Source organism: Aquarana catesbeiana, linkage group LG01 (genome assembly GCF_042186555.1).
Source record: "Aquarana catesbeiana isolate 2022-GZ linkage group LG01, ASM4218655v1, whole genome shotgun sequence".
Classification (NCBI taxonomy): Eukaryota; Metazoa; Chordata; class Amphibia; order Anura; family Ranidae; genus Aquarana; species Aquarana catesbeiana.
The window spans coordinates 456,840,719-456,855,137 of NC_133324.1; the positions used below are offsets into that span (position 1 = coordinate 456,840,719).

General features: G+C 42.2%; 1 protein-coding gene across 3 annotated transcripts in view; it reads left to right on the top strand.

Annotated features, from left to right (window-relative positions):
* Positions 1-14,419, top strand: part of LPAR1 (lysophosphatidic acid receptor 1) — a 258,641-nt gene that overhangs the window by 192,077 nt on the left and 52,145 nt on the right. For all 3 annotated transcript variants that reach the window (XM_073591097.1, XM_073591086.1, XM_073591107.1), the window contains one exon: positions 7,198-7,945. In XM_073591097.1, coding sequence (XP_073447198.1) covers positions 7,198-7,945 — 748 coding nt within the window. The remainder of the gene's footprint in view (positions 1-7,197; positions 7,946-14,419) is intronic.

The following is a 14,419-nucleotide window of genomic DNA, read 5'->3' on the forward strand; positions in this document are numbered from 1 at the left end:
GAAAAGTAATAGAGAGGAAATCTTCCAATGGGGACACTCATTTTGGTGACGTGGGGGTCCCCAAGAGATCCCATTGATTTTCAGGGATTTCCTCTCCTTTCCTGTTTTGGCTATGGGACTGGAAGTGAATGTAAATATCTCCATTGGGAAAAAAAGGGCAAAAATGTTACCATACAGGCGTTATAACCCTCCCATACTTTATCCAAAATGGAAAAATAAGTTTTGCCTATAGTTCTACTTTAAAATAAAAGCGTACACAGCGCATGCATTTTTGCAACACTGCAGTACTCCAGTGTGATCCAGCTCAGCTCTCATATATGGATAATGAAGGAAAATTTCGGTCTGAATTGAGTTTAAAAAAAAACAAAAAACGTAGCAGTCTTTTTTTCCTTTTGTAAGGTTTGTGGTCACATAAATGTGTGTTTTCCCAGTTGTTATCTTCCTTGTCTGTATTTTTAGTTTATGCGTGTATAGTTAGTACATTTTCTGCCTGCTAGCTTTTTATTAAAGGGACTGTTTTAGCATATTCCATAGACTTTGATCACAAAGGACACTTGAAACTAAATTAGAACATTCATATGTTCATTATGTACAGTTTACAAAGAATATAGTTACATACTAGGTGGGACCGAAAAAAGACACAAGTCCATCAAGTCCGACCTATTTGTGTGATTTTATGTCCGTATTACATTGTATATCCTTGTATGTTGTGGTCGTTCAGGTGCTTATCTAATTGTTGTTTGAAATTATCGATGCTCTCTGCTGAAGCCACTGCCTGTGGAAGAGAATTCCACATCATCACCGCTCTTACAGTAAAAAACTCTCTACATAGTTTAAGGTAAAACATCTTTTCTTCTAATTTTAATGAATGGCCACGTGTTTTATTAAATTACCTTTCGTGGAAAAGTTTTATCCCTATTGTGGGGACACCAGTACAGTATTTGTAAATTGAAATCATATCTAAAGAGTCTCTTCTCTAGAGAACAAGTTCAGTGCTCGTAACCTATCCTCATAACTAAGGTCCTCCAGTCCCTTTATTAGCTTTGTTGCCCTTCTCTGGACCCTCGCCAGTTTCAGCACATCCCTTCTGAGAACTGGTGCCCAGAACTGGATGGCATACTCCAGGTGCGGCCAACCAGACTCTTGTAGAGTGGGAGAATTATCGTTTTATCTTTGGAGTTAATCCCCTTTTTAATGCATGCCAATATTCTGTTTGCTTGCAGCAGCTTGGCATTGCATGCCATTGCTGAGCCTGTCATCTACTAGGACCCCCAGGTCCTTTTCCATCTTAGATTCCCCCAGAGGTTCTCCCTCTAGTGAGTAGACTGCATTGATATTTTTTCCACCCAAATGCATTATTTTAAAATTTTTTTACATTAAACCTCATTTGCCATGTAGAAGCCCATCACATGAATTTGTTCAGATCTTCTTGCAAGGTTGCCACATCCTGCAGAGAAGTTATTGCCCTGCTTAGCTCAGTATCGTCCGCAAATATTGAGATTGAGCTGTTTATCCCATCCTCCAGGTCGTTTATGAATAAATTAAATAGGATAGGTCCCAGGACAGAACTCGGGGGGACCCCACTTTCCACCGCAGACCATTCCGAGTACTCCCCATTTATCACTACCCTCTGAACTCGCCCCTGTAGCCAGTTTTCAATCCATGTACTCACCCTATGGTCCATGCCAACAGACCTTACTTTGTACAATAGGCGTTTATGGGGAACTGTATCAAATGCTGTTGCAAAATCCAGATACACAACATCTCCGGGCCTTTCTTTATCTAGATGGCAGCTCACCCCCTCATAGAAGGTTAATAAATTGGTTTGCCAGGAACGATTCTTCATGAATCCAGCTGATTACTGCTAATGATACCGTTGTCATTACTAAAATCTTGTATAATAGTCCCTTATCGTCCCCTCCAAGAGCTTGCATACTATTGATGTTAGGCTAACTGGTCTGTAATTCCCAGGCATGTATCTTGGCCCTTTTTTAAATATTGGTGGTACATAGCTTTTCTCCTATCAGCTGGTACCATTTCAGTCAGTAGACTGTTCATAAGAATTAGGAACAATGGTCTGGCAATTACTTGACTGAGTTCCTTAAGGACCCTCGGGTGCAAGCCATCTGGTCAAGGTGACTTATTAGTGTTAAAGTTTCAAGTCTTACTAATTCTGTCTTCTGTAAGACATGAGGGTGCTTCCTGTGATGTGTCATTGCAGTTTTGGTTACTGAAGCCCCCGGATTTCCTTGTGAAGACTGAGGAGAAGAATAAATTCAATACCTTCGCCATCTCTCCATCCTTAGTAATCAGGTTCCCTTCATCATTCTTTATGGGATCAATATGATCTGACCTCCCTTTCTTACAATTTATGTACATAAGGAATTTATTGGGATTTTTTTTTACTCTCCTCCGCTATGTGCCTTTCAAGTTTTATCCTGAAAAGGCATCACCCGCCCTGATTTCACCCTTACATTTTTTGTTGCATTCTTTGTAAAGTTGGAATGCGGCTGATGATCCCTCAGCTTTGTATTTTTTGAAGGCCTTCTCCTTTGCTTTTATATGCATATGTGCAGTAGGAAACGAGCAGTGAAGCTGCAAGGCTCCACTGCCTGTTTCCCTTAGTTCGAATGGTGGCGCCGGGACCCAATCCGATGGATGGATCGGCCTCGGGCGGCCGACATCGCGGGCACCCTGGACAGGTAAGTGTGCTTATTAAAAGTCTGCAGCTACAGTGTTTTTACATTTTTTTTTTTTTTTTTTTTTTTCAGCTAGACCTCTGCTTTAACATGCCCTTAAAGCACACCCATTTTTCCTCCATGTTCTTTGTTCCTAGGATTTTATCCCATTTAAAATCTTCTAGCAAAGCTCGTTATTTAGGGAAGTTTGCTCTTTTGAAATTCAGTGTCTTTGTATTCCCCTTTTTGTTTCCTATTTGTGTGATTTATACTAAAACAAATTGACCTGTGATAGTTGTTTTCTAAATCTCCCCGCATTTCCACATCTGTGATCAGGTCTGTATTGTTGGTAATCAGTAGGTCTAGTAACGCTTTGTTTCTAGCGTTACTGACCAATATGAGAGAGTGAGAGCGATAACACCAAATTTTAACACACCTGAGACTTTGTAACTCTAATGAGTCACATGACGCCGGTAAGGGAAAATGGCTAATTGGGCCCAAATGTAACACACCTGCTCCCCATTCACACCTGAGACCTTGTAACACTAACAAGTCACATGACACTGGGGAGGCAAAATGGCTAATTGGGTCCAATTTGGACATTTTCACTTAGGAGTGTACTCACTTTTGTTGCCAGCAGTTTAGATATTAATGGCGGTGTGTTGTTATTTTGAGGGGACAGCACATTTACCCTGTTATACAAGCTGTACACTCACTACTTTACATTGTAGCAAAGTGTCATTTCTTCAGTGTTGCACATGAAAACATATAATAAAATTTTTACAAAAATGTGAGGGATGTACTCACTTTTTTGAGTCACTGTATTTTTTTAGTTTCATTGTTTGTTTTTTTTAATTGATTTTTACAAAGTCAAGTACGAAATATAATGAGTAAATGACAGGAAGTACAAAGACATATCCAGTTAGTTGCCTTATTTGCAGAACACAAGAAAGGGCATCACCGCACGTTTCCAAGGAAGTTTGAGCTAATGCAAAATGATCATAATTGTGAAAATGAACAGCTGGATAATGAAGGAGCGTGGTAATAGTTAGGACAGTTAGGTAAAGTTCTGATGGAACAACTTAAGCCATTGCGACAATTTAACCTGAGAGGAAGAGAGGTAACCTTCAAAAGCAGCGAACATACTTTCGTATGAGCCATGGGTGTGCACCAGGGAAATCGCCTCACTTCTTGTAGGAGTGTTGGTGGATTTCCAATTGCGAACAATTGTCAGTCTAGCTGCTAAGGGGATATGTTAAGCAATGCATCTTGTGTGGGGGTGAAAGTTGTCAAGGCCAGTGCCTAGTAGTGCAAGTGCACGCATGGGTTTCGTATCTACTTTTGTCACTTCAGCAAGAAGTTGGAAGATGCTCCTCCAAAAAATAGGATACCCTGGTGCATTCCCATAGAATGTGGTACAATGTGGGGTGACATACCAACGGAGAGTGAATTTGTGTACTAATTCGTGGAGGTTGGAAGCTTGAGATGCACGAAGGCTTAATTTCAGGGCATCTAGCCATTGGGTGTCGCTAAAGGATTGGCCTAAATCTTTTTCCCATTTTAGCATTAGGGTTAGTTTTTTAAAGGCGGTTTTGTCCTGCAGTAGGTTGTAAAATAGTGTGATTCTGTTAGAAACTGGGTCATTACCCGATAGGTATTTCCAGACTCATGTATGCAGGGTTACCCGGAGGTGTGGGTTGCTGAAAAGGCAATGGCTCATTTGTACATATGTTTAGTAGTCTGCTGGTGAGAGAGCAAATGATTTTTGCAAGATTGGAAATGGTTTAAGGAGATTGTTGAAGTAGAAATCAGAAGTGTAAGGTAGGCCTTTATCAAATTTTGAAATTTTGTGACAAATTTTGGATGTGTATGCAGTAAAAATAACAATGGTACTACTTCTATAGGAGCATATGTGCCTCCACGTAAACTGCTGTCGCAATAGAAATCCTGAATATTAATAATAATCAACATTACGAATTGTGATATATAATTAATTGTGAAAGTGATTTTGCATTTGATAAGTCAATTTTCTGGTCATTAGATTAGTGGTATTGAGTGATCCAGTTCGCCTTTATAGGGAAGATTTAGACAATATTGTCAGCTTTTAAATGTTTTCATCATTAAAGCAGAGTTCCACTCAAAAGTGGACCTTCTGCTTATCTGTCTCTCCCCCCTTCGGTGCCACATTTAGCACCTTTCAGGGGGGAGGGGGAATGAAACGGGTACCTGTTTTTGACAGGTACCGTTTCCCACTTGTGCAATACAGTAGCAGAAGAGAAAAAAAAAAGCAACTCCTGCGCACAGGTGGATCATCATATGTAGTAGGTTGAGCACTGGCCTTGCTGCCCTCAAGGATGGGGATCCTAGTGAAAACCGAAATAAAAAGAAGACAAAAGCGCACCAGCCTAGTGCATTAACTTTTAAAACATTTATTTGGTCAGTAAGTCAATATATAAAAAAGATGATGAAGACCACCCTGCTGCAGGAGACCCCACACGTGCAATGCAGAAGAGAAAAAAAAAGCAACTCCATATACGCATAAGAGCTACATGTACAGTGCGCTAGTCGCGCTGATGGTCGGATGATTCATCATCTACTACAATATATATATTTTATATATTATATATTTTTTATTATTATTTCTACTATTTTTATTACCAGATAACACACTTCTTCTTCTTCTTCTTCTTCTTCTTATTATTATTATTATTATTATTAATAATGACTTCATCATTATTCTTCCTTCTACTACACAGTTTATTTTATTTTCTTCTAGTGGTATTTGTATTCTCATCTCCATTTTTTTCAGCATTCTTTCATCTTTATACATGCTGGCTGTGTATTGTGGCAATGTATTGTCTAGATGTAGCCTGGCTCATGGTCTGTGCGACAGCTTGTCGTTCTGCTAGACATCAGGATGTTTCTGGTGGGCGGAGGGCTCTTCACATGTTGGCCCCGCCCTGAGCTCCACGTCACTAGGCTTTCTCACGCCGCCCGCACGGCCAATGTGCTGTGCTTCCTGCGGAGGGGGAGATGTCTACCCCGCCTCCCTCCTTCAGCGTGACACGCATACTCCACCTTCTCTTCCTGTAGCTTGGAACGCAAGCACATCGGTGTGCGTTCCTTTCTGATCACAGACGCTGCATGTACCGGCCCGTGGTGCAGCTGGTGCGGAGGCTCTTTACAGGCACTGACCCCCACAATACTAAGTGTAAGTACATGCACACGTCCATTCACTGTGTACATCCTGAGATGTGAAGTATGATGTTTTGAAGTGTGACTCTCACCCATTACGATGTGCAATGTTTACTGTCATTTTTATTTGGCAGTACGACTGGTTATGTTTACTGTGATGTATATCTGCTATGTCTAGATACCACATGTTGCCCTTCAGTCCGTATGCACAGTACGTTGCTGTTCACTTCCTATTTTATTTATCAATTGGTTATTTACCAGCTGCTTTTGTGTGTATATATGTGTGTGCGTGTATGCATGCACGCGTACATATGGTGTGTGCATACGTCTGCATATGCACTTATGCGTATAGGGTATGCCTGATCAGAGGACTTAGGAGGGAGGGATGTTTTAAGGGGGAGGAGCCCCGCACCCCACCCCTGTCTTATTGGCTTGCAGGCATTTATAAGTGAGGTTCGCTGAGGGAGGTTGCACTGCATAGCTCTGAGGAAGAGGGGACATTCCCCTCGAAGCGCGTTAGCGGATTGCAGCGTCTGTGCGTTCCTCCACGACCCCTGGAAGGTTCCGCTCATTCCTAATCGCAGACTGTATACCGGTGCGATTTTATGTTGTGCCTCCTCCACCAATCGCCTGTGAGTTATTTCCTTTACTATTTTTTATCAAATAAATGTTTTAAAAGTTAATGCACTAGGCTGGTGCGCTTTAGTCTTCTTTTTATTACCGTTTCCCACTTCCAGGAGATGGGGCCGCGGCCCGGTCTCTCATAAGTTCGGTCCCCTCCTCCTTCCTCTGCCGCGACCAATTAGAAAGAGCAGCGTGCTTCGCGCCTGCGCAGTAGGGAACCAGCTGTGAAGCTGATAGGCTTCACTGCCGGGTTCCCTTACCAGGAATGGCGGCAGCTGCACCTAACAGCCGATCCAAAGATCGGCTGGGGTGTAGGCATCGCGGGCTCCCTGGACAGGTAAGTGTCCATATATTAAAAGTCAGCAGTTGCAGTATTTGTAGCTGCTGACTTAATTTTTCATGGGGTGGCTGGACCTCCTCTTGATTTACAAAATATGTATTCTATATTTGCCTTAAATTAAGGTTAATGATGTTTTAGGTGTCGTATACCCATGCATTTTTATTTCAAAAGTTTGCATTGTTAAAAAAAAAAAAAAAAATCCTAGCTTTCAGACCTCGGCAGAAAGAGCAGAGACATTTTACAGAACCTGCCTAATCATGTTGTTTTCCCCATGCACATTGCTTGTACGTATTTTTGAATGTTGTGTTCTGCTATCTTAGATGTTGACTTACACTATCATTTTTTTTCTGTTTTAACCAGACTTCTTCAGTGAGTGAACACCAGTGCTACTACAATGAAACCATAGCCTTTTTCTATAACCGGAGTGGAAAACCTCTAGCCACAGAATGGCACACTGTCAACAAGCTGGTGATGGGACTTGGTATCACTGTATGTATATTCATCATGTTGGCCAACTTACTGGTTATGGTGGCTATTTATGTCAACCGACGATTTCACTTTCCTATTTATTACCTAATGGCGAACTTGGCTGCTGCAGACTTTTTTGCAGGACTAGCTTACTTTTACTTAATGTTTAACACGGGTCCTAACACTAGAAGATTAACTGTGAGCACTTGGCTGCTTCGTCAGGGTCTGATCGACACTAGCTTGACAGCTTCTGTAGCCAATTTGCTAGCGATTGCTATAGAAAGACACATTACAGTATTCAGAATGCAGCTGCACACACGGATGAGCAACAGAAGAGTGGTTGTTGTCATAGTAGTCATCTGGACAATGGCTATTGTGATGGGAGCGATACCAAGCGTTGGATGGAATTGTATTTGTGACCTTGAACACTGTTCCAACATGGCTCCTCTCTACAGTGATTCCTACTTGGTGTTCTGGGCCATTTTCAACTTGGTTACATTTGTGGTGATGGTAGTTCTCTATGCACATATATTTGTGTATGTTCGACAAAGGACTATGAGAATGTCAAGGCACAGTTCTGGGCCTAGGAGAAACCGTGACACAATGATGAGTCTTTTGAAAACTGTTGTCATTGTATTAGGTGAGTACTTTTACCCTTTCTACATTTCCATTGTAACATTTTCTTAAAAAAAGACACATTGTATTTAATAAGGTATTCAAAACATTGATCTTTTGTGCTTAGTAATCTATTGTATAAATTAACCTCTTTAGGCCCCATTCACACCTGAGCGTAGCAGTTTTGAGCGTTTTTCCGCACGTATTTGCGCGTTTCCATGCAGCGTTTTCCAGCGTTTTTTTATTAGCCAATAGGAAAAATGATCCTCTTGTTTCATCATTTATTGCTATGTTTTTAGATTCTTGCTCCAAAAACGCCCCAATCTGCCTGATTCGAGCGACAAAAAAGGGTCCAGAACTTGTTTGAGCTTCAGGCGTAGGGCTTCAGGCGACTTGGAGTGGAGATGTGAACCATCTCCATAGAGAATAATGGATTTTTTCCCCCCAAGCTTTTTGTAGCTTCAGGCTTCAAGCTACAAAATGCTCAGGTGTGACTGGGGCCTTACTGATCTGGCTTTGGCTCAAATTGAAAAATGTTTCATATTTATTGATGTACTAGTGGAAGTGATCAGTTTAAAAAAAGGCTGCTGATGGGTGTAAAGCTTAAATATATACCTGTGGCATCTGACAGAGGGTAACTGTGCTTGAATGTTGGCTGTTTTGATTCAGGCAAAGTTAAGACCCTTCGTGGTAGTATTGAACCTTCCCTATTCCCTCCTGCACCCCCCAGTTAAATGGGTTGGCTTGTCGCTATGGGCTCCCTTACTAGACAATAAAAATGTATAGAAGAGGGTCAGCAAGCTTCAGAGCCAGCAGGAAGTGCCTGACCAGAACATACAAGAATTCCAATAGATCATGGGCAACAAAAGCTGCTAGGTATGCTTTTTTTTGTTAAACTAACACAGTTGCTGTAATGTATATAAATGGTTTTATAAGTGTTACTGTTTTATAAATCATATTTATTGACTTGTAATTTTAAATATATGTTCATATTGACAATTATCTTTACTGATTTTTATGCGCGGGCTTCCTTTTTGGTAGTAAGACTACTTGATGGTGTCTTTCTTAGCCTTTTAGCTCACTTTGAATATTCCTGACAGGACTTGTCTAAATTAAATCGACTGGTTTTCTTCAATCTGTAACAATTTAAAATGTCCACAATGGTTGAGGAGCTCAAAGACAATGTGATGTTTGTTTTGGGTTAGGTCACTTGAGGAAGTTCTGCATTTTTTCTTATTCATGGCATGAATAAGTAAAAATTAGTTAATGACTTGCATGCAGCAGGAGCTGTGAGCTGTTTTTAGATCTAATGCCCATGTGTAAAAGTGATACAATACAAGCAGCCCAGTTCACTTTGTTTGCAGGTATGATGCAGACATGCTTCTTGACCAATCAAACATAAGGAATGGAATCCACAGTTCTACTCAACCATGGATCCCAGAACTCACAACAAAGGAGACTGAATTTCTGTTTGCTGGTCGTCTCCGCCTGCAGTTTCTGATCCAAAAAAAAAAAATCACTCGGTAGTGAACACTTTCAGGTTCAGGAACTTATTGGGCTGGAGATCTGGAACTATGTCTGGTGTTCTGTCATTCAAATACGTTAAAGCCAAAGAAAAAATGTTGAACATATTAAACAGAATATGACAATATCTAATTTTATTAAATTAAATGTTTTCTGATTTTAGTCCACTTTGCCTTTATGGTACAGGTTTGTGATTACCACATTTAATGCACTCATCTTGTACAAAGTTGGTTTTGAATTGCGTTGCAAGTTGATTAGACATTTCTTATTTAAGATCAGCCTTGGTTCCCCTACCTATGTAGTGGGCATGGGGTCTGAATCCAAACTTTTAGCTTCACTTCAGTTGTTTCAAACAAAATTGAATGCAGGCTGGGTCTAGGTACCCTATCGGCATTAATTTCTGCAATACTTTAAATGGAATATGTAGTAAGCTCCTTCTGAAAATACTAGATAATGTCTTACCCCAGTGCATTCTGAAACACTGACCCAGATCACACGTACAGCTGATGAAAACTAGAGCAAAAAATAGGAATTTCTGATTTGCATATCTGTACCATATTACAAAGTAATAACATGCTGGGGTCATCCTAACAGCCAGGGAACTAGCATTTTCAGAAGGACCTTTACAATGGTAGCCTACAAATTTCTCGTAGCACAGTTTTCATACAAAATTCTATGGCAAGCAAACATGGCCAATTTTGCCATGCATTGTACTATTGGGCAAATTTGCAAGTTTAGAATTCATGTTCTTATATGGTCTCTCCCAGTTCTCTAGTCACTGTATGATTTTAATGATCATCCCTGCCCCTTAACATTCACGAGGACACACAAGCCTACTATGTTTTTCCTATACATAAAGATAAACACCCCTTCCACTTAATGCTAGACACTTGACTAAATCGTTTAAAGAGAACTCTAGGTGATGAGTGAAATACATTAGCAGCAGGCCAAAGACAACTCTATTCATTTACATATATTATTAGTAATATAATACTAGCATTATCTTATTCCCTGCAGTTATAACAACATTCAAAGTGTTCTGAGACATAGCTGTCGTACATCATTATTTGCCCCTTCCTTCCAGGGATCTCGAGGCATTTGCTAAAGTCACAATTTATCATGTGTTCAATTGTAAACACCAAAGTGATGTCCATATAGAATGGGAGATTATTTCAGCCAATTGGCACTAAGATTGTATTACAATGCCTATTGCTGCTCTTGGCTGAAGCTGGTAAAAATATCAGAACTTCCTGGTAAAGCACGCTTTTTTTGTGATAGGACCTTTTAGTAGGCCTCATGCACACTGGGTGTAAAAAAAAAAAAAGCCACTTCTTTCATCCTTGCACATATAGATGTTAACATGCGTTGAGGCAGGAAAAAAATGCTAGATGTGTTTAGCACTTGAGCATTCATTCATTTCAATGGCCAGAATCTATTAATATTAAAATGAATGAATGCCCAGATGCCTAATGAGTCTAAATGAGTTTGCAAAAGGCGACTTTGGGAGCATTTGTAACGCTTCTTTTCTCCTGCCAGGAGAAAAAGCATTCAGAAGAGTTTGCCCAGTGTTCATAAGGCCCAAAGGTCTTGGATCTTTCCAATATCAAATGTTAACCAATGTAAAATCTGGATATATTAGAGTATTTTCTGTAATTGGATTTTGGCAAATCTCACAACACAACGTACACCGCAGAGTTCTAAACTCCACAATGCATAGACCTATGTTAAACCACTAAACTATGAGCCTAGCTAGTCTGTAATGATTAGCTGGGAAAAGAAACAAATCAAGTCAACAAGTAATTTTGTAATGTTATTTTATACCAATACATACACAAATAAATGAAGCTTGCAATATCATCCATAATTATGGCAAATCACAAATTTACATTGCTTATAGAAAAGCGACACAAGTAGTACTTGGTTCCCTTGTACAAATGGGAGCTGGCACTTAAAGTGGATATTTAGTCATCTGTGGAAAAATTAAAAAGTATAGCTGCTGACTTTTAATAAACACACACTCACCTGTCACAGGATCCTGCCATTTTAGATACTACACAAACACTTTCCAAAAGCTTGGTGCCTATATGAACAGGCCTTTATTGCTTTTGTGGTCTGTATACTGTATCTGTAGGCTTTGCATACACAGACTTCAGCTTGAGCAGCGCTGTTGAATTGTTTCTAACATTTTGGTCGTGATCTTTGCTTTAAAGTAGAACTTAAAGCGGTTGTATACCGCTGGACCAGGGGCGGACTGACCATTAGGGCACTCGGGCACTGCCCGAGGGCATGGGGCCAGTAGTGGCCCCAGAGAGTACCTGCCTCCCAATGACTCTGTGCTTATCCTGGAACCCAGTGTCAGAAGAAGTTCCAGCACTTAGCTTCGGTAACATGCCTGACGGGGGCTTGCTAGTGTCGGGCACTCGGGACACCTTCCCCACATCTCCTGCAGGGTGCCTGGGCTTCCACACGTAGCAATCTCCCCTCTGTGGCAGCTGACACTGGCATCTCTCCCTCCTGAGCCTGCACACCACAGAGAGCTCACTGAGGATCCTCCTCCTCGGCTCCGATGTACACAGACAGGAGGAGGAGCCAGGGAGGCAGGACTTTAACTGCAAGAGCCACACTGAATATCTGAGGTCTGTGCATAGTTTATGGATAGAGGAGGGGGACACAGTAACCAGGAGGGGGGGGGGGCACACATGAAGATGTGATGGGGTGGGGGTGCTTTTGGAGGGTAGTGGACTTGTGCTAGTAGGGAGGAATGTGGGGGGAATTCAAATCTGCCCCCCCCCCCAATAGCACAGGTCCTCTCCCCTCCAAAAGCAACCCCCCCAAGCACATGTCCTCTTGCCCCCCTCCCCAAATCAAAGAGATGCCAGCTGCCACTATCTGCTCTCATTTTAAGGTCCCCCCTCTGTCCTCATTCCAGGCCCCCCCTCTGTCCTTATTCCAGGGCCCCCCCTCTGTCCTCATTCCAGGCCCCCCCCCTGTCCTCATTCCAGGCCCCCCCTCTGTCCTCATTCCAGGCCCCCCCTCTGTCCTCATTCCAGGGCCCCCCCTCTGTCCTCATTCCAGGGCCCCCCCTCTGTCCTCATTCCAGGGCCCCCCCCTGTCCTCATTCCAGGGCCCCCCCTCTGTCCTCATTCCAGGGCCCCCCCTCTGTCCTCATTCCAGGGCCCCCCCTCTGTCCTCATTCCAGGGCCCCCCTCTGTCCTCATTCCAGGGCCCCTCCCTCTGTGCTCTGATTCCAGGGGTCCCTCTCTGTCCTCATCTCAGCAGTCCCCTAAAAACCAACTGGGGCTTGTTTTCATTCACAGTTTGGGGGTGGTAAAATCTCATAGTTTAGCCCTGTTTTTACCTCCACCCTAACCACATCCATTTCAACTGCAGTGGCCAGGGGTGTACACCTGTTTCAGCCGCAGCAGGGATTATACACCCTGAAGTGAATGGGGTTGCTCTGCAAAGGCCGTGCAGCCTTGTGCAGTGCAGCGACCAGGTGGTTAAAGCAAGCGATAAGGAGGCGTTGTGTTGCCTCGCCTCTTCATCACCTGCTTTAACCCTTGGATTACACACTAGCATGCTGCAACTGCGTGCATTGCACATGGTTTCAGGGTGTTTGCAGAGTGGCCCTATTCACTTGAATGGGTCATGATCACCCACCCAAAGCAACAGGGGGGTATAATTGCTGCCGCAGCAAGTGTGAATCCTCAGCTGCTGCCTCTGCAGCTAAAGGGGGTAGGAACGAACGTATGTATTGTGGGCAGTGTGGCAGGGACACAGGGGGGCCCCATGATCTCCTATTGTCCGTGGGCCCCATGAGTTGTCAGTTCGCCCTTGCGCTGGACATTTTTTTTTCTTCCTGCAAGGTAAAGTCATAATGTGCTAATATGCATCGCGTACTAGCACATTATGTGAAATTTACCTGAAAACAAAGCTGTTCCAGTGCTGCAATGTCAGTGCTGTAGCCACTTCCATTTTCACTCATCTTGCTTCCGGGTTCAGGGACTCCGGCTCTGTGATTGGCCGGAGCCACAGTGACGTCACTCGGAGCTGCTGTTCACGGCACAGGGCTCAGAAAAACCAGCACCCATGGCCGTTCCTTCAGAGCGCATGCGCCAGTGATGTCACCTATAGGTAAATGTTAGAGGAAGTTTACTTCCTTTTTAAGCCAACACTTTTTTTTTTTTCATTGTAAAGAGAGTAAGGGATGGTTATAACCCCTGTAAGGTTTTTTTTCTTTCTGTTATCTGTGCCCCATTGGAAGTGAAAGTAAATCCCTACAAATTAAGAGAATTCCTTGGGGACGCCCAGGTCACCAGAACTAGTGACCCATTGGAATATTTCCCCTCTCTTACTGTTATGGGGGACAGCCCAATATTTGGGATTTTCTTTTTTGTGATAAGGTTAATATGACCAATAGAGAAGGTGGCTCTCCCTAACAGGAGCACAAACAGTGATAAAAACCTTTATAGGTGTTCTAATCTCTCCATACTCTATCCAAAACTAAAAATAAAAGTTTGATTTGTTTAGGTCTCAGTCTAGCAAAAAAGAAAAAACCCTCTTTTCCATAAACTCTTTTGCTCTTCCTTCCTGGGCTTCAAGTGTCAATTTTTAGCTATGCAGCCATTGTAATGGGTATGGGCAGACCATGGCTCTCACTGATAACTAATAATTTTAGGGTTTGGGGGTCAGTTATTTATATATTGGCAGACGTCAGTTTTAAAAGCTAAAAAAAAATACTGGTGGTCTATTCGGGGATCTAAAGAGCCCTGAAATTTGAAGGTGTAGGTGAATTTTTACTTCAATCTAAGATTTATATACTGAAATCTAACCTTCTCTTCTTCTAAGGTTTTTATTTTTTAGACTACCAAATTTCAACTATTTATCTTATAAACCGCTTATCTGTGCACAATCAGTTAACAAAATTTCCCTCCATTCTGTTCTCCGAGACGGAGGAGCTCTTATGAGTGCTGCA